This window comes from Ammospiza caudacuta, chromosome 19, assembly GCF_027887145.1.
Source record: "Ammospiza caudacuta isolate bAmmCau1 chromosome 19, bAmmCau1.pri, whole genome shotgun sequence".
NCBI lineage: Eukaryota > Metazoa > Chordata > Aves > Passeriformes > Passerellidae > Ammospiza > Ammospiza caudacuta.
Genome location: NC_080611.1, coordinates 10,595,048 through 10,618,734, shown reverse-complemented (window position 1 = coordinate 10,618,734; position 23,687 = coordinate 10,595,048). Strand labels below are relative to the sequence as shown.

At 51.0% G+C, this 23,687-nt stretch overlaps 1 protein-coding gene across 1 annotated transcript in view; it reads left to right on the top strand.

The window, feature by feature from the left end:
• Nucleotides 1–8,027: 8,027 nt before the first annotated feature.
• Nucleotides 8,028–23,687, top strand: part of FAM20A (FAM20A golgi associated secretory pathway pseudokinase) — a 19,672-nt gene continuing 4,012 nt past the window's right edge. Inside the window, 7 exon segments of the mRNA XM_058817361.1 lie at nt 8,028–8,329; nt 15,072–15,253; nt 16,642–16,692; nt 17,732–17,810; nt 19,305–19,397; nt 21,081–21,196; nt 23,120–23,304. Coding sequence (XP_058673344.1) covers nt 8,028–8,329; nt 15,072–15,253; nt 16,642–16,692; nt 17,732–17,810; nt 19,305–19,397; nt 21,081–21,196; nt 23,120–23,304 — 1,008 coding nt within the window.

Genomic DNA, 23,687 nt, shown 5'->3' with positions numbered 1-23,687 from the left:
ATAAGGAAGGACAGAGCTGAAAAACAGCTGAATTTTCTGCTGGTAAGAGACCCGTCCTTCTGAGCCCCATTAAAGCTTTCCCATTTTAATGCTTCAAAAGGAGTTTCCTGGTGTGAAATGAGATGAACCAAGCAGAACTGGAGGGCAGCGTCAGCCCAAGATCGTTGCTCTGGCACAGGAATTCATGTTTAAAATTCTGGGGAGTTTTACACAGAGATATTTGAACCTCCATAGGGTCCCAGCACCCTAATTCAATTTAAATTTGATCTGGACACAGGACTGTGCTGAAAACAGATAGAGAACATTCCCAGGCTCAGCAGGAATTCTGTTACTGCAAGGGATTAATGGATTCTCCCTGGTTTATGTTCTACTGGTGATAAAAACCTCAGCATTGGTGCTGCTTCCCAATGAAGTGAGAAAACAGAAAGCAAAGCTGCTGAGCAGGTAAAATCCAAACAGTTTGGTTGTCAGAAGGGCAGAGGAGGTGGCAGTGACCAGTCTGGTGTGAGCAGCCCCATCCAGCCCAGCTCCCTCAGGAATGGAGTTGAGCTCTCTCAAGGCCCTTCCCAGCGCCTCCTTTTTTTTTGTTTTGTTTTTTTTTTTTTTTTGTTTGTTTGGTTTTTTGTTTGTTTTTTGATTTTTTTTTTGTTTTCTTTCTTAGTTAGTGCCACATTTATTGCAGAATAAGCTGCTGGACAAACCCCTACATGAGCACAGTGTTCCAAAATCATTACATTTATTACCCAATCCTGTGTGCGCTGAGACACCCCCCCAGAAAAGTCATGGCCAGCACAGAGCCAAGGCTGAGGTGACCCTGGTGGCAGCAGAGATTAACAGGGGCAGGAAAGGAAAAACAAACACACACACTAAAAAAAAACCTCTGGAAAAGGTGAGCAGGGCAGTGATGTCCCAAAATCCCAAAAGCTGCCTGGGAAGTGGAAGGATCTTCCCCCCTGGCTGACATTGTGCTCACACACACCTGACCACTCTGCAGCTTGCTTTTGGCCATCCCAATTTATGTGTTAATTAACAATTTCCACTCTGGACTGAGGATGAAAATTTCCCTCTCCCTTCAGTACAATAAACACTGCAAAACAGTTTGGGATTAACACATTCACTCCCTTTCCTTTTCTTCCCCTGGCAGTTCTGATACAGGAGGGCATTTCCCAAAAATCAAGGTGTAGAGAGGTGCTGGAATGAAACAGCAGAGGAGGAGGAGGAGGAGGAGGAGGAGGAGGAGGAGGAGGAGGAGGAAGAGGAAGAAAAAAGGAAAAGGAAAAGGAAAAGGAAAAGGAAAAGGAAAAGGAAAAGGAAAAGGAAAAGGAAAAGGAAAAGGAAAAGGAAAAGGAAAAGGAAAAGGAAAAGGAAAAGGAAAAGGAAAAGGAAAAGGAAAAGGAAAAGGAAAAGGAAAAGGAAAAGGAAAAGGAAAAGGGAGGAAGAGGAAGGTGCTTTCTCCTTCATCCCATAAATGACCCCTTGGCACTTCCAATGCCATCCAAGGTCCTTCCCAAACCCTGATCTCACCCACAACATGTTCCCAGGATACACAACATCCATCCCCACCTCCTTTAGCAGTTCCACTTTATCTTCCCACCAAAACCTCATTTCCCACCCTGTGCTTTTCCCTGGGATGAGATGGGACATTGTAAGAGCAAACAGCACCCAGGGTTGTAGAATTTCCCCCTCTAAATAATTGACATCAATGTTCCTGCAGACACAGAGGGGTCAGGCAGCCTCCTCCGTGGAGGGACACAATGTTCAATTAACTCCTGAGGCAGCTCATTAGCTACTGGAAATTGATGCTGCTCTTCTCTTTAGAGGATTTGCTTTTGAGGACAAAGGTGTCCCAACGTCCATCACAGCCTGCCCTGCCCCAGAACTGGAGCTTGGCTGTTTTCTTTTGTGGTCAGGATGAACTGGGGCTGGGCTGAGAGCTGGAGGTTCGGGATCCATCTGTGATTTCCCCATCACTGGAAGGAAGCACAAAGCCCTTCATTTTCTCTGGTTTGTACACAATCCTTGCCTCATCCACTGTCCAGATTTCAAATTATGATACAGGGAGTCCCACCCCAGCCCTCAGTGGTTTTACTGAGAAAGTGCTGGGCAGCGGAGCCGTTTCAAGATTTGGAAAATGTTACAGCAGCCTCAGAGAGAGGTTCAAACCCTCTGCCCTGGGTTTGGGGCCTCGCCCAGCCAACAGCAAAGGGAACATCTGTGCCTCTTCCCAGCCCTTCTGCCTGCTAACAATAGACAAATAAAACAATAAAAGCTCCTCTCTTCAAAAGCCATTAAAATAAAATAAAAACCCTCTGCAAACAATCTGCGTTTTATCTTCTTAATGGCCCCAATGCCTCCACTTGTCTACAAAAACAATTTCACTCAGCAAGGGTTGAGGAATATTCCTTTCAAATGGTGCACCAGCTGTCCCACAGAGACCACTATGCAGTTAACTACCAATAAAAGCAATTCCACAAAGTAAATACTCATTAAATAACGCGTGCGCAGAGCCCGGCAGGCGAGGGATGGGATTTGCTGTGATTTAACCTTTAATGGCACCAGCAGGCTGTTCCCATCTCCATGGCAGGAGCCCATTGCAGAGGGACTGTTTTGTTTGTGCTATCTTGGAAATCAGATCCCATAAACTGAGCACAGGCTGAGCCCTGCCCGGCCGGACAAACCCCGGGGTTGCTCAAGAGGTCGGCGCCGCTTTCCGGTCAATCCCAGCGTGTCCAAGACAAACAGCCCGGTGTCATCTGGGCTCCACGTCACCCCAGCCCTTCAGGGACGTGCAGCTCACCCTTCTCCACCAGCCCTGCCTGCACAGAGCTTCTCCAGGCTCCCAGGCTTGCTGCCCACTGTCGCAGACATCTTTTCATGAAAAATCCTTTCCTTAGGATTTTCCTCCTGAGAAGCTGAGAGGCCTCGGGATCAAAATGTAAACAGTGATTATCTGCTGCTGTGGAATGCAACAGGTGCATCTGGGATTGGTCTTTGTGGATGTGGTTGTTTCTAATTAATGGCCAATCACAGTGAGCTAGCTCGGACAGAGAGCTGAGACATAAACTTTTGTTATCATTCTTTCCTATTCTATTCTTAGCTTAGCCAGCATTCTGATGAAACCTTTTCCTTTATTCTTTGAGTACAGTTTTAATGTAATATATACCATAAAATAATAAATCAAGCCTTCTGAAACATGGAGTCAAATCCTTGTCTTTGATTTGAGCCTCATCCTCAGACCCCTGTGAACACGGTCACATTCCACCCGTTGGATTTCAGACAGGAGCACTGAGAGCCTTCCCAGCCCCACACACCACACAAGGGTTCATATCTCACCCCACCCTCCTGGAAGAGGATGGTTTGGTGTTGGGATTGACCATGGATTTTGCTCTAAGCCAGCTGCAGGGATGCTCAGATGGAGGGAGGGAGGGGGGAAGCAAAGCTGTGCTGGAGGCCCCAGCACACAAGAGCAGCTCGCTCAGACCACGGAGGTGCTTTCCTCCTGTTTGTGCTTAGCTGTGCAAGTCCACTGCCAAGAGGGAGAGGATCCACCCAGATTTCTCAGCCCTGAGCAGCTGGGAGCTCACTGAGGCCAAGGAATGAGCGTGGAGCAGCAGCCAGGAGAGCTGGATGGGAGGAGGGAAATGAAACCACAATGGGAGCTGCTGCCAGGGATGGGGAAGTGTTGGAGGTGTCATGTCTGGGGCACCTTTTCCCTTCTGCCTTCCCTGTCCTGTGGTGAAGGATGCTTCCGACTTATTCCTGCTTTTTGGGTTTCTAAACATTTCCTTTTATACCCTATAATCGCGTTTTTGTACCAAAACCCCTCTGGAGTGAACACGCTCCTTCCCTCCAGACTCCTCTGCAATGCGAGCAGAGAGGCACCGATTGCCCTGTCAGGGTCTCCAGGGCTCTCCTCAGTGTTGTTAGCTATCAAAAATGTGTTCTTAATTTGAGCACTTGGCCCAAATATTTCATTTTTAATTACAAGCTGAGACAGAGCGTGAGACAGAGCGTGAGACAGCTCAGAGCAGAGCGAGAGCTCCTCCCAGCAAACCAGCAGAGACTGGGAGGGCTCCCACACCATCCTGGGGGGAAAAACCCAGCCCTGGGGGTGTCAGGCAGAGGGGAACCCTCTGTGAGAGACACCACCTTGGTGTGAGGCTGTGCCAGGGTGGGAGGTGCCCTTTGGGGACCATGAGGACAACCAAAACAACCACCGCCATCAGCACCACCATCACAACCATCAGCACCACCACCATCACCACCATCATCACCACCATCACCATCATCACCACCATCATCACTACCACCACCATCACCATGATCATCACCACCATCACCACCATCATCACCATGATGACCATCACCACCATGAGTACCACCATCATCACCATCACCATCATCATCACCCCATCACCACCATGAGCACCACCACCATCACCACCACCATCACCACCATCATCACCACCACCACCAGCACCACCACCACCACCATCATCATCACCACCATCACCATTATCTCCACCACCATCACCATCATCAGCACCATCACCATCATCACCATCACAACATCACCAGCATCACCATTATCATCACTATCACCACCACCATCACCATCATCACCACCACCATCATCACCATCACCTGTTGTAAAAGCAGGGCAATGCCAACGAAGGCAGGAAATGTCAAGGAGGACTTTATTTTATTAGAAACTTAATTAACGATTTTATTATACTATAGTACTTTATATTACATTGCATTTAAACTGGATCGGTACAAATTTTTAATTTAACTCAAGTGCTCAGAATTTTGTGACTCTCTGCTGACCTGCAGTCTGCACACACACCTGGGCCTCATACTGTGGGTAAACAATCTCCATATTGCACTTTACTTTGGCATTTACTTTGGCACAACACAGGAGCAGCCAATGAGATAAGGATTGTTTTGATCATTCTTTTCTCTGCTTCTCTCATGTTCAGAGAATGTGAATCCCACAACTACCATCACCACCATCATCACCATCATTACTATCACCACTACCATCACCACCATCATCACCATCGCCGCCATCACCATCATCACCACCATCATCATCACCATCATCAGCACCATCACACCACCATCATCACCATCGCCGCCATCACACTCCCACCATCACCACTATCATCACCATCACCATCATCACCATCATCACCACCACCATCATCATTATGATTACCGCCACCACCATCACCACCACCATCACCATCACATCACCACCACCATCACCACCACCATCACCATCACATCACCACCACCATCACCACCACCATCACCACCATCACCACCACCATCACCATCACCATCACCATCACATCACCACCACCATCACCATCACCATCACCATCACATCACCACCACCATCACCATCACCATCACATCACCACCACCATCACCGCCACCACCATCGCCGCCATCACCACCACCACCACCACCACCACCACCACCATCACCATCACCATCACCATCACATCACCACCACCATCACCACCACTACCATCACCACTATCACCACCACCACCATCACCATCATCACACCACCACCACCACCATCACCACCAGCACCATGCAGGGAGAAGATGGCCCTGCTGCTCTGAGTCCCAGCTGGAGCAGGAGCAGGAGCAGAGCTGCAGGATTGCTCGTGGCACGTCTGTGCCCTTGTCAGTGAAGCAGCAAATGCAGAACTTGGCTCCCCCAGCTGATCTTTTCCTCTCCTTTGTGATGCTGTGTAGCTGCCTTGGTGTTTAATCCTCCTAATTAAGGGCAGTGAGAAAGGGATAATTCTCATCTGCTCCCTTTTGCAAACATGACAATCTGCAGGGTGGGACCAGGCAGCTCTGCAGCATTTCAAGTTAAAAAGACAAAAAGCAGCAGACAGAGGCATTTACCTTTTGGCAAGCCAAAGGCATCTCTAAGGAAGATGGGTTTTAAATCCATACTGTGTGAAAGAATTTAAATTACATACTTAAAACTCCAAATATTGTAAGCTGTGTGTCTGGACAAACAAGAGGAATATCCTTTGTTTATTAAAAAATGACTTTGAAAAGGCCCTGGCTGGCTCCTATCTGAAATACAAAGGAAGTATTTCTTACTCTGAGATGTCATCATACATTTATTTAAAGCTTTAATTACATGTTTTGGGACATCATCTACGCCTGAACATTTCTCCACTGCAGTTGTCTGGAAGAAGGAGCTTTTTTTTTCCCCCCTATCTTTAAATAGTAAATGAGGCAAATTATCTCATGGTAATTCCAAATGGTAATTTGGTTCCGCTGGAGCTGTCAGTGGCCTATCAAAATAGAAATTCCAGGTTAATTTTAGGAACACATCCACCCTTTCCAGAGGGCTGGGATGAGTTCTGCTGAGCCCTGGGGTGGGAAGTGATGCTCACCTGGAGCCCAGGGACCCAGGCTGAGCAGGAAGAGCCACAAGCCAAGGAAGCAGAACACGAGGAGATGCCCAGGGATGTGTGTGGGACAAACTCCAGCAGGATCCCCCTGCTCCAACAGGACACTGGAATTATGGAACCATCACTCTGGCAATATGGAAACATCACTGTGGCATTATGGAGCACCACTGAGTTGTTCTAAATAACACCAACAGTGATTTTGCATTGCAGCCAGCTGGGAGCTGGCAGTCCCAACTGCTTTGGGAAGGACTGTAGCATTCAGTTTATTACAGATTAATGGGATTGATTTATTATTTTTTTGTTTCTTTTTAATTAGCCTCATTAAAAGCCAAACAATCTTCCAAACAAACAGGGGCACGGGCCCAGGCACTGCTGGTTCCTGGTGCCTTTGTCCAGAATTAGTGTTGCAAACCAGGGAAGATTTATTAATGGTTCCTGGGAGAGATTGGCGACAGGGAAACAGCTCAGGGAGGATTAGGAGCCAAGCAGGTATCAGCCAGTTTTTGGTGGAGTGTTTGTCACAAGTTGTTCTTTGAGTTTGAAGTGGGTGTCCTTCAACAGGCTGGTAGCCACAGAGCAGGGCTGGGGATTCATCTGGGTTTGCTGAATCCTGGGGCAATCTTTTAAAAAATAAGTTTAAAAAATAGAAGAAGAAGAAGAATCCTATTGTTAGTCCCAGGCTGTTGCTTGATTTTGGGTTTATGATGTCACTGTCTGGGGGAGCTGCCAGGTCACCTGGCCTTGGAGGGCTGAGGAGCAGGGTGTCCCCAGGCAGAGTGCGCAGCTGCACACACCCTCTGCTGTCCCCTAAGGCACCTGGCAGTGAGCTGGCACACACATCCCCCTGTTTACATCCAGCTTCATGTCCTGGAAGCTCCCTCTCTCCTCCTGAAAGTTCTTTCTCTCCTCCTGAGAAGGATCAGCTCTGTGCTTTCCCATCCTGCAGACCCCAGCCCAGCGCCTCTGAGCAGAGCCCCTGCCTGCCCCACACCTTTCCAGTACAGCACCCTAAAATTTCCCCTCTCAACACCTCATGTCTGGTCTGGAGCCTGAAGGGATCCAAGTGCAATCATTTCACCACTTTTGCCCCCAAATGGCACAGAAGTGGGGCACAGCTGGTGTCCCCAAAACCCAAGCAGTGTGGGGAGCACATCCTCTCCTCCCACTGATGGAGGAGCCATCTGCCAAAGCTCTCCCGGGCCGATTGTCCGCTTTGGGGAGAGGGGACGAGGTGCCCGAAGGGGCTGGCGGGGGACGCGGCACCTGCGCGGGGGCTGCGCTGGGCGGGCGGGCAGAGCCCGGGGGCGCTCGGTTCGGTCCGCACCGTGTCCGTGTCCGTGTCCGTGTCCGTGTCCGTGTCCGCGTCCGTGTCCGTGCCCGTGCCCGTGCCCGTGTCCGGAGGAGGCTCCCCGGCCGCCGTGCCCCCACCCCCGCTCCCCTCGCCGGGCCCCGAGCGCCCTGCCCGGTCCCCGCCCCGAGGTGCCCGCACCCCCCGGCTCCGCCGCTCGAGCTCCCCCGTGCGCTCTGCCCCGGGAGCCGCCACCGCCGTCCCCGTCCCCGTCCCCAGCCCGCCCCGGCCATGCCGGGCCCGCGGCGGGACCGCCCGGCCGTGCTGCTGCTGCTCGGGGCGCTGCTGGCCGCCGATCTCTACTTCCACCTCTGGCCGCGGGCGCGCCGGGAGCTGGGCAGGGTCTCCCCGGGCTGCCCGTGCCCCGCGGCCCCCGCCGCGCCGCGCCCGCCGCTGCCCCGCGCCGCCCCCGCGCTGCGCCGCCTCTTCGCCCACCCGCTGTACCGCGCCGCCCCGCCGGGCCCCGCCGAGCCGCTGCTGGGCGCCCGCGAAGCCCTGCGCTACTACCGGCGGAAGGCGGCTCGATGGAACAGGTGCGTCCCGCAGCCGCGCAGCCCCCGCGCCCCGCACCGCGCACCGCCCGGAGCCCGGGCACCCCGCGCCCGCAGCGCCGCGATACCCCCTGCCCGGGTATCTCCTGGGCGGGTCCTTCCCGGGCACCCCTTTCCTGGCTATTTCCTCGGCATCTCCTCCTTGCCCGGCACCTCCTTCCTGGGCATCTCCTCCTTCTCCGGCACCCCCTTCCCGGGTATCTCCGGGGCACCTCCTTGCCTGGCATCCCCTTTCCGGACATGTCCTGAGCACCTCCTTGCCCGGCACCCCTTTCCTGGCTGTTTCCTGGGCATCCCTTTCTTGGGCACTCCGTGCACCAGTGGCTGCTGGCACTCCTTTCCCCTTCCCTTCCCTTCCCTTCCCTTCCCTTCCCTTCCCTTCCCTTCCCTTCCCTTCCCTTCCCTTCCCTTCCCTTCCCTTCCCTTCCCTTCCCTTCCCTTCCCTTCCCTTCCCTTCCCTTCCCTTCCCTTCCCTTCCCTTCCCTTCCCTTATCTCCTGGGCACTCCCTTCCCGGACAATCCCTGTGCCCGCAGCTTCTGGGCACCCTCCTACCAGGCACCCCTTGCATGATCCCTCATTCCCTGAGTACCTCCTGGGCACCCCATTCTTGAGCACCCACTGCACGGGCATCTCCTGGACCACCCCTTCCCGGGGGCCTTCTGAGCGCCCCTGCATGGGCACCCCTTTCGCGGGTATCTCCTGGACACCTCTTTTCTGGGCACCCCTTGCATGGGGACACATTTCTCTGGCATCTCCTGGGCACCCCTTTTTTAGACCTCCTGTGCACTGGGATCTCTTGAGCACCCCCTTCCCAGGCACCCTCTGTGAGTGCACCTCCTGCATGGGCATCCCCTGGGCACTCCCTTTCTGGGTACCCCCTTTCTTGGCACCCCCTTTCTGGGCACCCCTGCCCTGGCATCCTCTGGGCACACTCTGGCCAAGCACTCCCTACATGGGCACCCCCAGGCACCCCCTCTCTGCACACCCCCTCTCAGGTACCCCTCCCTTTCTGGGCAGCTCTCCTGGGTGTCCCTTGGGTGCCCCCTGGCATCCCCAGCCCAGCTTTCCCCCCCATTCTGGCTCTGTGCCCTCACCCCTCCAGCCTGGAGGTGTCTCCCACCCTGCCCCACTGCCAGAGCCCAGAGAAAGCAGAGAAAGGCACCCCCAGCTCAGAGCCCTCTCCTGCTGCCTCTGCCAGCCCAGCAAGGAGGAAATTCCCTTTGCTCCTGGGGTGGGACTGTCCCTGCCCTGCAGTCACTGCCTGGCTGGGGACAGTGACCCTCAGTGCCAGCTCCAAGCATTGATTATCTGTACCCTGATCTAACCCCCCTTCCACCAGCATACAGCACCCCAGAGCTGCTCCCTGCACCCCCAAAACTCCTCCACTCATGCACAAACCTGGATGGAGCGGAGCACAGAGCTCCTCATGGCATCGCCTCACCCACTGTCCCCTCTGTGGGACAGAACACCTGCAAGGGGGTGACAGCATGTGGGGACACCCCAGGGACCCCTGTGCTGGCACTGCCCAGGTTTGGTTTCCCCCCTCCTCCCATCCCCTGGGGCTGCACAGGCAGGATTCCCAAGTGCTCTCTCCACCTCCATCCCGCTCCTCCTGCTCCTGTGGGGCTCTCCCAGTGCTGGTTCCACGTGAGATTTGCTGCAGGAGATGATGGGAAGCGATAATGGAAGGAACAGAGAAACCTTCATGGCCTGAGAGCACCAGGGTCTATGCTCAGCCAGGGCCACCCCTGTGAAGCTCTTCCCTGTCTCCAGTCTGGATCCTGTTGAATCCTTTGTCCCAGCACTTGAAATCCATGGCTGGTGGGTTTGAGTACCCCTGGATGTGCCACAGACCCACCTTGGGTGCATCTTCTCAGAGCTGAGCACTGCCTGCTGGAGCCACCAGGATTTGGGTACCAAGGTGGATGTTTCCCCAGCAAAATCCCAGTGGGAATTGGGGATTTCAACCAAAGCAGCTCGCAGCGTGGTGGCACCATCAGAAACCCTGGGCACTTGCTGTAACCTCTGTTGCAGGAGAGGGAGAAGTCTGCACTCCCCAGTTTTATTCACCACGCTGTTAAAAGATGGAATTTGTTTAAAGATGGAATTTGTGCTGCACTTTGCCTCCTGCCCCAGGGTTTGGCTGTGCTGTGACTGGGAGGAACACTGTGGTGCCATTTGTCCTTGACTGACTTCACTCTGCACCTCCAGGAAGGGAAGAAGGCACAGTATTGATTATTCCTCACTCTGAAATAAAATATTTGGTGCTCATAAGTGGGTGAAACCTCCAGAGAGCACAGGCTGAGGTGACACAACTGCTCCTGCAAAAACCTGCCCACAACCACCAGCGCTGCAAATTGAACGTGGAACAGGTGGCACTCACCAGAGATGATGGATTTTATAAAATTGTCCATTTGCTGTGGGCACAGAGGAATTCCTGCCTCACCTGCAGAGCCTGTGTCCTCTCTGATGTGGCCAGGGCAGGGTCCTGGTGGAATTCATGGCTTTCTCTCCCACTGCATGGGTTCAACCAAGCTGCTGCTGAGGACTGAAGAGCAAAAACTCCACAGCAGCTCCACGTGCAGAGCCAGCAGCAGAGACTCAGGGCTGGGTGTCCATGGGATGCTCTCCTCACCACAACAGGATAAACAGCACATTTCTCATCAGCCCTGGATGTGGGTGTTGGCAGAGCAGCTTTGGGAGCAGCAGGACTCTGCCCTGAGAGGAACAAGCTGCAGTTTCACCCCGTTCCTCCAGCGCAGTGTCTGCCTTCATTTCTGCAGGCAGCTGGACATCAGCTGGAGCTCTGTCCGTCTGCTCTGTCCAGGGGCTCTGCCAGCTGGAGCAGCCCCAGCACATCCTGTTGGGACACCCATGGCTCCCCCACTGTCCTCCTCCAAGCCAGCCCTGTGTGCTCCCAGCACCACAGGATGCAGAACCAGCTGGAGAGACTGATGGGGATGCATGATGGAAACAGAAAAACAACAAAACATCCACACCTCTTCAAAACCCCTCCAAAAAATCCCCCAAAACTCCAGAGCTTATTTTTATCCCTGAAGGAGCAGCTTCCAAAGCCCAAACTCAGGATGCTGGTGGCCTGAGCAGTGTCACCCCACGCTGTGCCTCCCTCCCAGCCCAGCACCGAGCTGAAAGCCAGGGCAACCCCAGGCCTATTTATAGCAGGGCAGAAATGAACCCTGGTTTTATTTCATTATGCCTTTTGCAGAGATCTGGCTTTTTCCAGGGAAATATTTCAGGAATCCTGAAGGAAGCGGGGAGAGCTGTATTTTGGGTTGAAAGGCTGGGAAGGGACTGGCTCAGGCTGGGCAGGGCCCATGTGGATGCAGGGCTGGGAGCTGCCTCCCCTTGCATAACCACTGCATTTTTTTCCCCCTCAGTAATGCCTTGCTCACCCTGGGGGAACAGCCTGTGTGTGTGGCAGGCAGGAGAGCAAATATGGAAAAATATTTGGGCAGCTTCCCTGGGGAAAAACCCTGAGTCACCGCTGTCCATGGCACTGGGGTTTGCCATCCCTGGCTGTGGCAGGGTTAATAGCTCATTTATTAATTAAGGCTTTATTAATGCCTCACAACTCGTTAAGGTTGTGCCTCACTTATCCACAGGAAGGGCAGCAGGCTGGGGGTCAGGGCATTTCTGCTGGAGCCGATGGCATTCCAGGGCATTTCCATGTGCACAGGGAATTTTCTGCCTCCTGTGCAGAAGGAGCTGATGGCATTCCAGGGCCATTTCCACGTGCACGGGGAATTTTCTGTCTATTTTCTCTCTGAATTTTCTGTCATTCCAGGGCTATTTCCTTGTACACAGGGAATTTTCTGCCTCCTGAGCAAACCCTGGTCAGGGAGGGCAGTGCCCCAGCTCCCTCTGACCATGCACACGTGGATTTTTCCATGCTGTGGCTGGCCCAGAGCAATGGAAAGACAAACAGACTGGGAGAGGGAACAGGCACATCCAACCTGTCTCTCCAGCTCCCAGAGGGCTCCCAGGACATCACTGTGTAGGAAATGAATTTGTGGGAAATCCTCAAAGCCCGACAGAAGGCTCACATAGTATATATGTGTATGTCAGCCTTGAGATAAGAAATGCTGACTTAAAAATTCTGTGGAATAAGACATTATTGAGAGAGAAATAGAACTGAAAACAATTTTCAAAGGATGGTATTGATACATTATGTTATAAATGTTTTAAAGCTAACCGTCTAAAATTACTCTTCAGAATTCTTACTACAATGTATTTTTCATACTTCTATTTTTCTACACTATCTATTTTTAGTTGCAAGGCTATCCTTTAAAACTTTATTTTTCTGTCTTACTCCATAATATTTCTAAGCCAACATTTCTTATCTCAAGGTTTACATCCACACACGTACTATGTAAACCTTGTATCGAACTTTAAGAATTTTCTACAAATCCATTTCCTACACCACTGGAACCCCTCTGGGAGGGTTCAAGCCCTGCTCACAGCCAGGTTACCCGCCCTGCTCAGCCTGCTTGCATGGAGGAGGGTGATGGAAAATTGATGGAAAAATCCCAACCAAGCCCCAGCTGCTGGGCTGAGCAGGGAAATAAAGGAACCCCCAGGAGCCCTTTGCAGCCCCCAGTGGAAATTATCATAAATTATCAAGGATTATCGTTCGTTGGCTGATAAATGTCCTGGGGCATGGTCAGCCCTCACTGCTCAGGCTCTGGATGGGCTCTGGCTGGGATTGTGGCATTTCCCCCTGTCCAGCCTTGGTTAATGTCCTACTCCTTATCAGCCCTGTTTGCTTTCCTGCATGGATCCTGGCACTTTCAGTGCAAACTGAGCTTCATTTTCCCTTTATCAGGACTGGCTGCTGCACACATGGGCTGGACACTGTTAATGAGAAAAACCAAACTCTGTCCTCTGCTTTCAGTGACCTTTCATTTCCACAGCCCCAGCCTTGGAGTCTCTGTCGCTGCTGAGCAAGAAATGACAGAGATTCACTCCAAGGCTGGTTTGCAGAAGAGCATTTAATTTCAAAAATCCTCTCTTTTATAGACGGATTCAACACATTCTGCTTGATTGGCTCACTAACAAAAACATCTTTCTCACAAGCAGCCCTTGAGAGGAACAGAAAAGCAGAGTAGGAAGACACCACCTGCAGGTTGTTTATACCAACAAGTTATCATCGTTTTTCTACAAATCCCTAAAAAAGCCTCACAAGGCCACTGTGAGAAAACAAAGCCCATTTTCTCGCTCCTTGTTGCATCCACAGGTTGAAGAAAATGCTGATTCAGTGGTTTTAGGTTATTCCTGAGCTTGAGAGGCTCCTTCAGCTCCACCTGCCAAAAAAGGGGGGGGATTGAACCTTGATTTTTTAGAGATCATGGGCAGGATGCTGCCACATGACCTCATAGCATCCCTGCTCACTGTGAATTTGGTCACAGAGGCAATTTGTAGCTTTCAGCGATTTTTTTCCCCCCAAATTCTGGGAAAAAACTCTCTCAGAGACTCTGACCATCTCAGCCATTTTTAAGCCCTGCTCACAGCCAGATTAACCACACTGCTCAGCCTGCTTGGGTGGAGAAATGATGGAAAAATCCCAACCCACACTGCTCAGCTGCTGGGCTGAGCAGGGAAATAAAGAAACCCCCAGGAGCCCTTTGCAGCCCCCAGTGCCACTCCTTGGCTGATAAAGTTTGATAGAAGGGTGGCATGGTATGGATGTGTATGTAAACCTTGAGATAAGAAATGTGGATTTAGACATATTACAGAATAAGACAGACATGACTGAGAGAAAAATTGAACTAAGAAGAAGTTTTAAAGGATAGCCTTGCAAATAAAAGCAGATAGTTTAGAAAAATAGGCGTGTAAAAGATACATTGTAGTAAGGCTTGTGAAGAGTAATTTTAGATGATAAGCTTTAAAGCATTTATAACATGGTATATCAATACTAGCCTTTGAAACTTGATTTCAGTGATTTTTTTTTCCCCAGCTTCAAGAAGGTCAGAGACTCTGACCCTCTCCTGCCTCAGTTTCCCCTTACCCACCCCATGCTCTGCTCCTGGCACCCTTCAGGCTCGGAGAAGGGAACTTTTCCACATCCCCATCCCTCTTCTCTTGCAGGAGACACAAGCTGTACTGAGAGGAGCTGACCCTCTCCCTTAACCCCATCCCCATCCCTTTCTTGTAGGAGACACAAGCTGTACCAGGAGGAGCTGAACCTGATCCTTTTCCACATCCTCATCCCCATATCTCCTCTCTTGAAGGAGACACAAGCTGCTCCCACTTCCACACCCCCATCACCAGAATGTCTCTCTTGCAGGAGACACAAGCTGTACCAGGGGGAGCTGAACCTCACCCTTTTCCACATCCTCATCTCCATCCCTCCTCTCTTGCAGGAGGCACAAACTGTACTGAGAGGAGCTGAAGTCTCCCGTTTCCCCATCCCTCCTCTCCTGCAGGAGACACAAGCTGTACCAAGAGAAGCTGAATCTCTCCCGTTTCCCCATCTCTCCTCTCTCTCCCTTGCAGGAGACACAAGCTGTACCAAGAGAAGCTGAATCTCTCCCTTTTCCCCATCTCTCCTCTCTCTCCCTTGCAGGAGACACAAGCTGTACCAAGAGAAGCTGAATCTCTCCCTTTTCCCCATCTCTCCTCTCTCTCCCTTGCAGGAGACACGAGCTGTACCAGGGGGAGCTGAACCTCTCCCTTATCCTCATCCCCATAATGTCTCTCTTGCAGGAGGCACAAGCTGTACGGGCAGGAGCTGAACCTGACCCTGCCAGCCCCTCTCCCCCTGCGTGCCGAGGCCGCCTGGCTGCAGTTCCAGCTGGGCATCAGCCGGGACGGGCTCTACCCGCGCTCCAGCGCTGCCGTCAGCCGCCTGCTGCGGGACCTGCGCCACCTGCCCACCGTCAGCGCCGGTGAGACACGCGGATGGGCACGGGCATGGGCACGGGCATGGGCACGGGCATGGGCATGGGCCCCTTGGAGCCTGCCAGGGGGATGGCAAACAGTTTCAAACTCATGGAAATTTTAGGGAGATAGAAAGAAAGCTAATGCCAGGATTAGTAGGACCTGGGGTGTGATGGTGTTCACAGGGGTCTGAGGATGAGGGAAGAGATGAGGATCTGACTCCACGTTTCAGAAGGCTGATTTGTTATTTTATTATATATATTATATTAAAACTATACTAAAAGAATAGAAGAAAGGATTTCATCAGAAGGCTGGCTAAGAATAGAAAAAGAAGGAATGATAACAAAAGCTTCTGTCTCAGACTCTCTGTCCGAGCCAGCTCACTGTGACTGGCCATTAATTAGAAACAACCAACATGAGACCAATCCCAGATGCACCTGTTGCATTCCACAGCAGCAGATAATCAATGTTTACATTTTGTTGTGAGGCCTCTCAGCTTCTCAGGAGGAAAATCCTAAGGAAAGGATTTTTCATAAAAGATGTCTGTGACACTGGGGAAATGTTAAAAGTAGGCTCTGGGAAGTGTTAGGTCTTGTGTTTGCCAGATCATGTGAAATTGCACCTGTGATAAATGATATAATTGTTAGATGTGATGATTGTTTAGTAATTAGATATAATTATTGTTTAATCATTAGAAGAATCATGAGAAACTGTGTTCAAGTGTTAGAGGGGGGATCACAAGAAACCCATGCTTGAATGAAATCAATGTGTAAAATAGAACAATGTAAGTTTAATAATTAATAATTAAAGTTTATCTAGTGAGATATTAGGAAGTTCTAAGCTTAATAATGGAGCTCTGTGTGTTGTGTTTTAAGGCTTACAAGCAGGTATTGTATTTGAAATAAGCAAGCATTGTTTAACCAAAGGTACGTGTGCTTATGGTGGTTGGATAGAACTAGTGTCAATGTGCTTTTGCTTTGTGTGATTGGTCAAAAAACTTTTAAAGTGAGTTGTAACATTGAGTACACGATGTGAGCTGGTGGCATCTTCCCATTGTCACAACCATGTAATGAGGCTGATGCTGGAAAATAAAACAGTTCAAGGCTGTTCCCAGCAGTCCCATCCCATTGGGGATTTGTACAGAGCCCCCAGGCAGTGATGTGTCAGGACTGTGGGCTGACAGTCATGAGATTTGTGCATTTGTATGCAGTTGAGTGCTTGGCAGATTGAGTTTAGATGTAATGTAACACAATGTAATATAATATAGAATAATATAGAATAATAAAGTAATTAATTAGCCTTAAGTGATAAGATGGAGTCGGGTGCATCATTCCCTCCCCTCGCTGGGGATGCCTGTGGGTGCTGGTGGGGTCTCACTGCTCCTCCTGCCCTGCAGACTACAGCCAGGATGAGAAGGCCCTGCTGGGAGCCTGTGACTGCAGCCAGGGTGAGTGTGGCACCTGGGGTCCCCATGTCCCATCCCCAATGCTCCGTCCCCAGCTGGGCCAGGGAAATGCCAAGCCAGGCTCTGCTCCCTCCCATTAACCCAGCACAGGCTGGGATCACAGAGCATGGGATTATTCCGGTTTAAAAAGCCTCTGAAATGATGGAGTCCACCCCAAGGGCCATGTCCAGGCTTTTTTAAACGCCCAGGGGTGATGATTCCACCACTTCCATGAGCAGCCTGTCCAGTGTGGGTGTCAGGACACCAGGAGAGCACTGGTTTCTGCTGGAGAGGGAGGGAAAAGTCCCAAAGGGGATGTGACAGAGGGGCTGCAGGGAAATGTGCTCTGTGGCACACAGGGGAGAGGAAAATAAATGGGAAGAGAGAGAGAGGGGAGTTGCTGTAAGGAGTGAGGGGATGCACTCATGGGGCAAGAAAGCTGGGTTGTGCTGGGGAGGTCACTGGGGTGTTTACAGGCAGTTAACGCCCCATTTCCCAGTAATTAACACCCCATTTCCCAGGAGTTAACGCCCCATTTCCTGGCAGTTATCATCCCCTTTCCTAAGTGTGAACATCCCATTCCCCAGGAGTTAACACCCCATCTCCAAAAGTTAACACCCCCTTTCCAGGAGTTAAGATCCCCTTTCCAGACAGTTATCATCCCATTTCCCAAGAGTTAACATCACATTTCCAGGAGTTAACACCCCGTTTCCCAAAATTTAACACCCTCTTTCCCAGGAGTTAACCCCCCATTTCCAGGAGTTATCATCCCATTTCCCAGGAGTTAATACCCCCTTTCCAGGCAGTTATCATTCCATTTCCCAAGAGTTAACATCCCATTTCTGGGAGTAAACACCCCATTTCCAGGAGTTATCACCCCCTTTCCCAAAAGTTAACACCCCATTTTCCAGCAGCTAACCCCCCATTTTCCAGGATTTAACCCCCATTTCCAGGAGCTAAGACCCCATTTCCCACGAGCTAAGACCCCATTCCCAGGATTTAACCCCCATTTCCATGAGCTAACACCCCTTTCCTCCCCAAGTGGTGAAGCCCAGCGGTGTGCACCTGAAGCTGGTCCTCAGGTTCCAGGATTTTGGGAAAGCCATGTTCAAGCCCATGAGGTAAGGGCAGCAGAGCCCCCTGAACCCCTGCAGGGCGGGCTGGGACCCTCCTTGGCATGGGAAGGTCCCAGCCACCCCTTCCCTCTCTGCCCTCCCTACCTGGGGAGTGAAATGTTCCATTATTTTCCATTTTTCTTGGCTGCTCACACCCCCCCAGGAGCACACTTGGGTAAACACCAGCGTTCCCACATCTCTGTTGGTGTTGGAAATGTCTCAGTTTTGGGTGCCAGGTGCAGAAGGACCTTGGGACACTTGTTCTCCTGAGATCCTTGCCATGAGGGACTGCTCTTCCCCAGCAGACTTTGGGGCTTGCCTTGCTTGTCCTTGGATTCCCTACAGTGTGTCCAAGAAGCAGCCATCAAACAGGGGATTTAAATTGTTTCTGCTTTATTTGCAGCCCCTTGGGACTCTTCACATCAATTCCCTCTCGCTTCAGTGTCCATGTGTGACAGAGCAGCTGGGATGATAAATCCTCACCCAGGAGGAGCCAGCTCCTCTCCCCTGGGTTTCCATCCACCTCTGCCCAGTGTCCACCGGGTCCTGGAGGGGAAGGAGAGCATCCACGGCCTGAGGGATTTCCTGTGTCTTGTCCCCTTTCCCAGGAATTAACATCCCATTTCCCAAGAGTTATCATCCCATTCCCCAGGAATTAACATCCCATTTCCAGGAATTAACGCCCCCTTTCCCAGGAGTTAACATCCCAAGAGTTAACACTCCTTATTTCCAGGAGTTAACATCCCATTTCCCAGGAGTTACCACCCCATTTCCCAGGAGTTAACTTCCCATTTTCCAAGGAGTTAAAGCTGAGCATCAAATTCCCGTGCTGCACTTACTGGGGCACCTTGTGCCAGCCAGAAAATGGAATTAAATGGAGCTCCCACCTCAGGGATAGGAGGGCATCAGCCCTGAGCCCTCCTCTGTCTCCATGAGGATGTGACAAAAACCTCCTGAAACTTCATCCTAGGGGGGTCTAAGCCTGTGTCCTGTCCCCTTTCCCAGGAGTTAACATCCCATTTCCCAGGAATTAACATCCCATTCCCAGGAGTTAACATCCCATTTCCAGCAGTTAACGCCCCATTTCCGAGGAGTTAAAACTACATTTCTCAAGAGTTAACACCCCATTTCCAGGAGTTAACACCCCATTTTCCAAGAGTTAACACCCCTTTTCCCACTGTGTGCCAGCCAGAAAATGGAATTAAATGGAGCTCCCACCTCAGGGATAGGAGAGCATCAGCCCTGAGCCCTCCTCTGCCTCCAGGGGGATGTGACAAAAACCTCCTGAAACTTTGTCCTGAGGGGGTCTAAGCTCTTGCTGGAGCAGATTTAAGCCCCAGCCAGCTCTTCTGCCTCCCCCAAGGTGCAGGTGCTGCTCCCTGGCTCCAGCTGGGCACGGAGCCCTTGGCTCTGACCCTGTCCCCATTGTGGCCCCCAGCTGTCCCTGTGCCACCCCTCGGTGTCCCGGCTGCCCAGGGCTCACCCCCTGCTTCCTCCCAGGCAGAAACGTGAGGAGGAGACTCCTGAGGATTTCTTCTACTTCGTGGATTTCCAGCGGCACAACGCGGAGATCGCTGCCTTCCACCTGGACAGGTAGGGCTGGCACTGCCCTGGCACTGCCCTGCTGCTCTTCTGGCCACCAGGGTCTGGGGAAAGACCTGCAGGGCTCGGGGAAAGGAAATTTCCAGGAAATTTCCAAGAAAAGGAAAGGAAATTTCCAGGAAGCTCCAGGAAATTTCCAGGAAAGGAAAGGAAATTTCAAGAAAATTTCAAGGAAATGAAATTTCCAGGAAAGGAAAGAAAATTTCAAGAAAATTTCAAGGAAAGGAAGTTTCAAGAAAAGGAAAGGAAATTTCAAGGAAAGGAAATTTCAAGGAAAGGAAATTTCAAGGAAAGGAAATGGAAAGGAAAGGAAATTTAAAGAAAAGGAAATTTAAAGGAAATTTCAAGGAAAGAGGAAAGGGAAAAGGGGAAAGAAAAAGGGGAAAGGAAAAGGGGAAAAGTAAAGGGAAAGGAAAAAGGAAAAGGAAAGGGGAAAGGAATCCTCTAGTAGATCCTCCTGGCTCTCATCTGACACCCCAGAGCCAGCTTTGCCCTGGCCATTGCATGGGAGCAGGTGCAGTCCAGGTGGGAACAGGTCAGATTCTCCCCTGGCTGTCACACATTGTCCCTCCCCTGCATCCAGGTGCCAACCTGAGCTCTGGGCACAGCTTGGGTGCCCTGCTGGTGGGGGAGGCACACACTCCATCAGCAATCAAGGTGTGCTTTGGGTTGATAAACTGCAGCAATGCAGTATTGAGCCCTCAGATAATGAGCAATTAACCTGGCACCTCTTCCCAGCGGGGTGTGTGTTTAATAAAATCAAAAGTACCCTTCTGAAAAGATGAGGGCAGCAGCCTTTCCCTCCTCCGAACACCAGATCTCTGATGGTCAGGGTGGGTGGGGATCTCCAGTTTCCCTAGGATAAGCAGGACTAAATTAATTCCTGTAGCTCAGACTCAGAGAAAGGGAACAAAGGGAGCTGAATTCCCTTCCCAGTTCTGTCCCAACATCCTCACAGTGACTCTGCTTGACTCAGCCACCACCACCTCGCCCCTGCAGCTCCACTGCCACAAAAATGAGGCCAGACTGCTTTTCTGAAGTGCTTTGTGGTTTTCAGAGCTGAAAGATGCTGGATAAAAGCAAATATTTTCTTCTCTCTGAACATTGCTCAATAAGTAGCAGGCTAAATCCTGTTCTGTGCCCAATTCCCAGGGGCAGGGGGCATTACCCAAGGAGCCAAGCAGAGCCAGCTCTCCCCATTTACTGACTCAGCAATCAGCAGCAGCTTCCCATTGACTGCCAGGAATGCTTTCCTGCCCCAGGCCCTGAGGTTTTTAAGAATATTTTTGAGGAATGAGCTGGGCATGAGAGCCTCTGGAGGAGGGGGTGCCTCCTCAGCCACGTTGTACCAGGATCAACCTCTTTTCTCCATATCAAACCAACATTGTAGAGGGGCCTGAAGGGCTGCTCTGCCCCTGTTTGTGTGCAAAGGGTGGGGAGAAACCAAGGCAACGTTAGGGAAAGAGACAGGAATGCTGGAGAACATCCAGCTTGTTCCAGACAGCAGCTATTAAAATACCAAAATCCAAACAGAGCCACATTACATTTTGGCCCAGAGGGGTTTTTGCTGGAAAGAGTCTGGGTGCAGGGATCCAAAGGCTCCTGCTGGAAGGGGCAGGGGCAGCACCTGCCACCCCAGTGTGCAGCAGCAGCATCCCTGTGCCCTCTGTGCAGGATCCTGGACTTCAGGAGGGTGCCACCCACCGTGGGGAGGCTGATCAACGTCACCAAGGAGATCCTGGAGGTCACCAAGAACGAGGTCCTGCAGAGCGTCTTCTTCGTGTCACCAGGTGGGCAGGGGCTGGCTCAGGATAGGGCAAATCATGGCCCCAATTGTCTTCAAGATCCCTTCACAGCTGACCCAAACCTGTGGTGTTCCACGGTGGGAGGAAGGGACTGCAGGAAAAAGGGGATGCAGGACTCATGCTGTGGTGCAGAAATGAAATTCTTGGGCTAAATGTGCACAAAAACATGGTTACTGCAGAGGTTCTCTCCAGCTGGAATCACCTACCAGATCTTCTCATTTGGCCTTTTTTTCTTAACCTTTCCCAATCTGTCTGTTGGCAGCTTGACATCTATGCCATGGATGCTTTGGGGTTTTCCTTCTTTTTTCTTGGATTCCCCAGAGTATTTCCATGAAACAGCCATCAAACAGGGGGCTCCAAACTGCTCTGCACTCATTTGCACCCCCTTGGGCCTCTTCCCATCTGTTCCCCCTCACTCCATCCCTCCCACATGAAATAATCACTGTCCCACAGTGGGGAAATGTGGCAGCAGCTCTGTGGGCACAGAGAGAAACACAGTTTTCCCAGGATTTTCCCCAGGAATGCTGTGAGAATGCTCAGAGAAGGAATTAAAACAATTCTTATCTTCACTTGCTGCACCTGTTGTGAACATGTGGAATGTGTTATGGAGATTATGCCTATAATCCCCAGATTCTGTCCAGGTAGGAATGCTTGGCTGGTGTTCCAGAATCTCCAGATTCTATCCAGGTAGGAATGCTTGGCTGGTGTTCCAGAATCTCCAGATTCTATCCAGGTAGGAATGCTTGGCTAGTGTTCCAGAATCTCCAGATTATATCCAGGTAGGAATGCTTGGCTGGTGTTCCAGAATCCCCAGATTCTGTCCAGGTAGGAATGCTTGGCTGGTGTTCCAGAATCTCCAGATTCTATCCAGGTAGGAATGCTTGGCTGGTGTTCCAGAATCTCCAGATTATATCCAGGTAGGAATGCTTGGCTGGTGTTCCAGAATCTCCAGATTATATCCAGGTAGGAATGCTTGGCTGGTGTTCCAGAATCTCCAGATTCTATCCAGGTAGGAATGCTTGGCTGGTGTTCCAGAATCTCCAGATTCTATCCAGGTAGGAATGCTTGGCTGGTGTTCCAGAATCTCCAGATTATATCCAGGTAGGAATGCTTGGCTGGTGTTCCAGAATCTCCAGATTATATCCAGGTAGGAATGCTTGGCTGGTGTTCCAGAATCTCCAGATTCTATCCAGGTAGGAATGCTTGGCTGGTGTTCCAGAATCTCCAGATTATATCCAGGTAGGAATGCTTGGCTGGTGTTCCAGAATCTCCAGATTATATCCAGGTAGGAATGCTTGGCTGGTGTTCCAGAATCTCCAGATTCTGTCCAGGTAGGAATGCTTGGCTGGTGTTCCAGAATCTCCAGATTCTATCCAGGTAGGAATGCTTGGCTGGTGTTCCAGAACCTCCAGATTATATCCAGGTAGGAATGCTTGGCTGGTGTTCCAGAATCTCCAGATTCTGTCCAGGTAGGAATGCTTGGCTGGTGTTCCAGAACCTCCAGATTCTATCCAGGTAGGAATGCTTGGCTGGTGTTCCAGAACCTCCAGATTCTATCCAGGTAGGAATGCTTGGCTCCTCCCTCTGGGCTCACATCTCCCAAAGGGATGCTGCAGTTCTTATCAGCCATGCAGTGACATTCAATAGCTGTTATCAGCAGATGTTCTCCTCCCCAGAGGGAAGAATGATTGTGGAAGAGATAAGGAAAACTGCCCACTGAACAGAAAACAACTGCCATAGAGTAGAATAGAATAGAATAGAATAGAATAGAATAGAATAGGAATAGAATAGAATAGAATAGAATAGAATAGAATAGAATAGAATAGAATAGAATAGAATAGAATAGAATAGAACAGAACACACCTTGCCTCACAATCTGGCTCACCCTGTTTTCTGCTCTCCTCCCAGCCAGCAATGTCTGCTTCTTCGCCAAGTGCCCGTACATGTGCAAGACGGAGTACGCCGTGTGTGGGAGCCCCCATCTCCTGGAGGGCTCCCTCTCTGCCTTCCTGCCCTCCCTCAACCTGGCCCCCCGCCTCTCCATCCCCAACCCCTGGATCCGCTCCTACTCCTTCGAGGGAAAAGAGGAGTAAGTGGGTAAATGAGGCTGCTCCCCACATCTGCACTGCAGGGCATGGACACACAGACAGAGCTGCAGACATAACCCAGGCCAGGGTTCAGGGAGCCCATAATTAGTGTAATAATTAGTGTAATAACCCTTAAGGCCGTTTGCTGTGAGAAGATCAGAGAAAAGAATGAGAAACAATTCTTGTGAGCATGTAGAATGTGTTACGGAGGTTTGTTTACCAAAGGGTGGTTTCTTAATTAGCCAATGGTGATGGTGTTTTAAGTAAAGGACCAGTCAAATACAGCCATGAAAAACATCCACTGTCACATCAGGAGATGCTGTCCAATGGATCAAACCCTTCCAGAAAATTCTAACAACCTTCCCCACATTTGCTGCTCCATTGGCTGT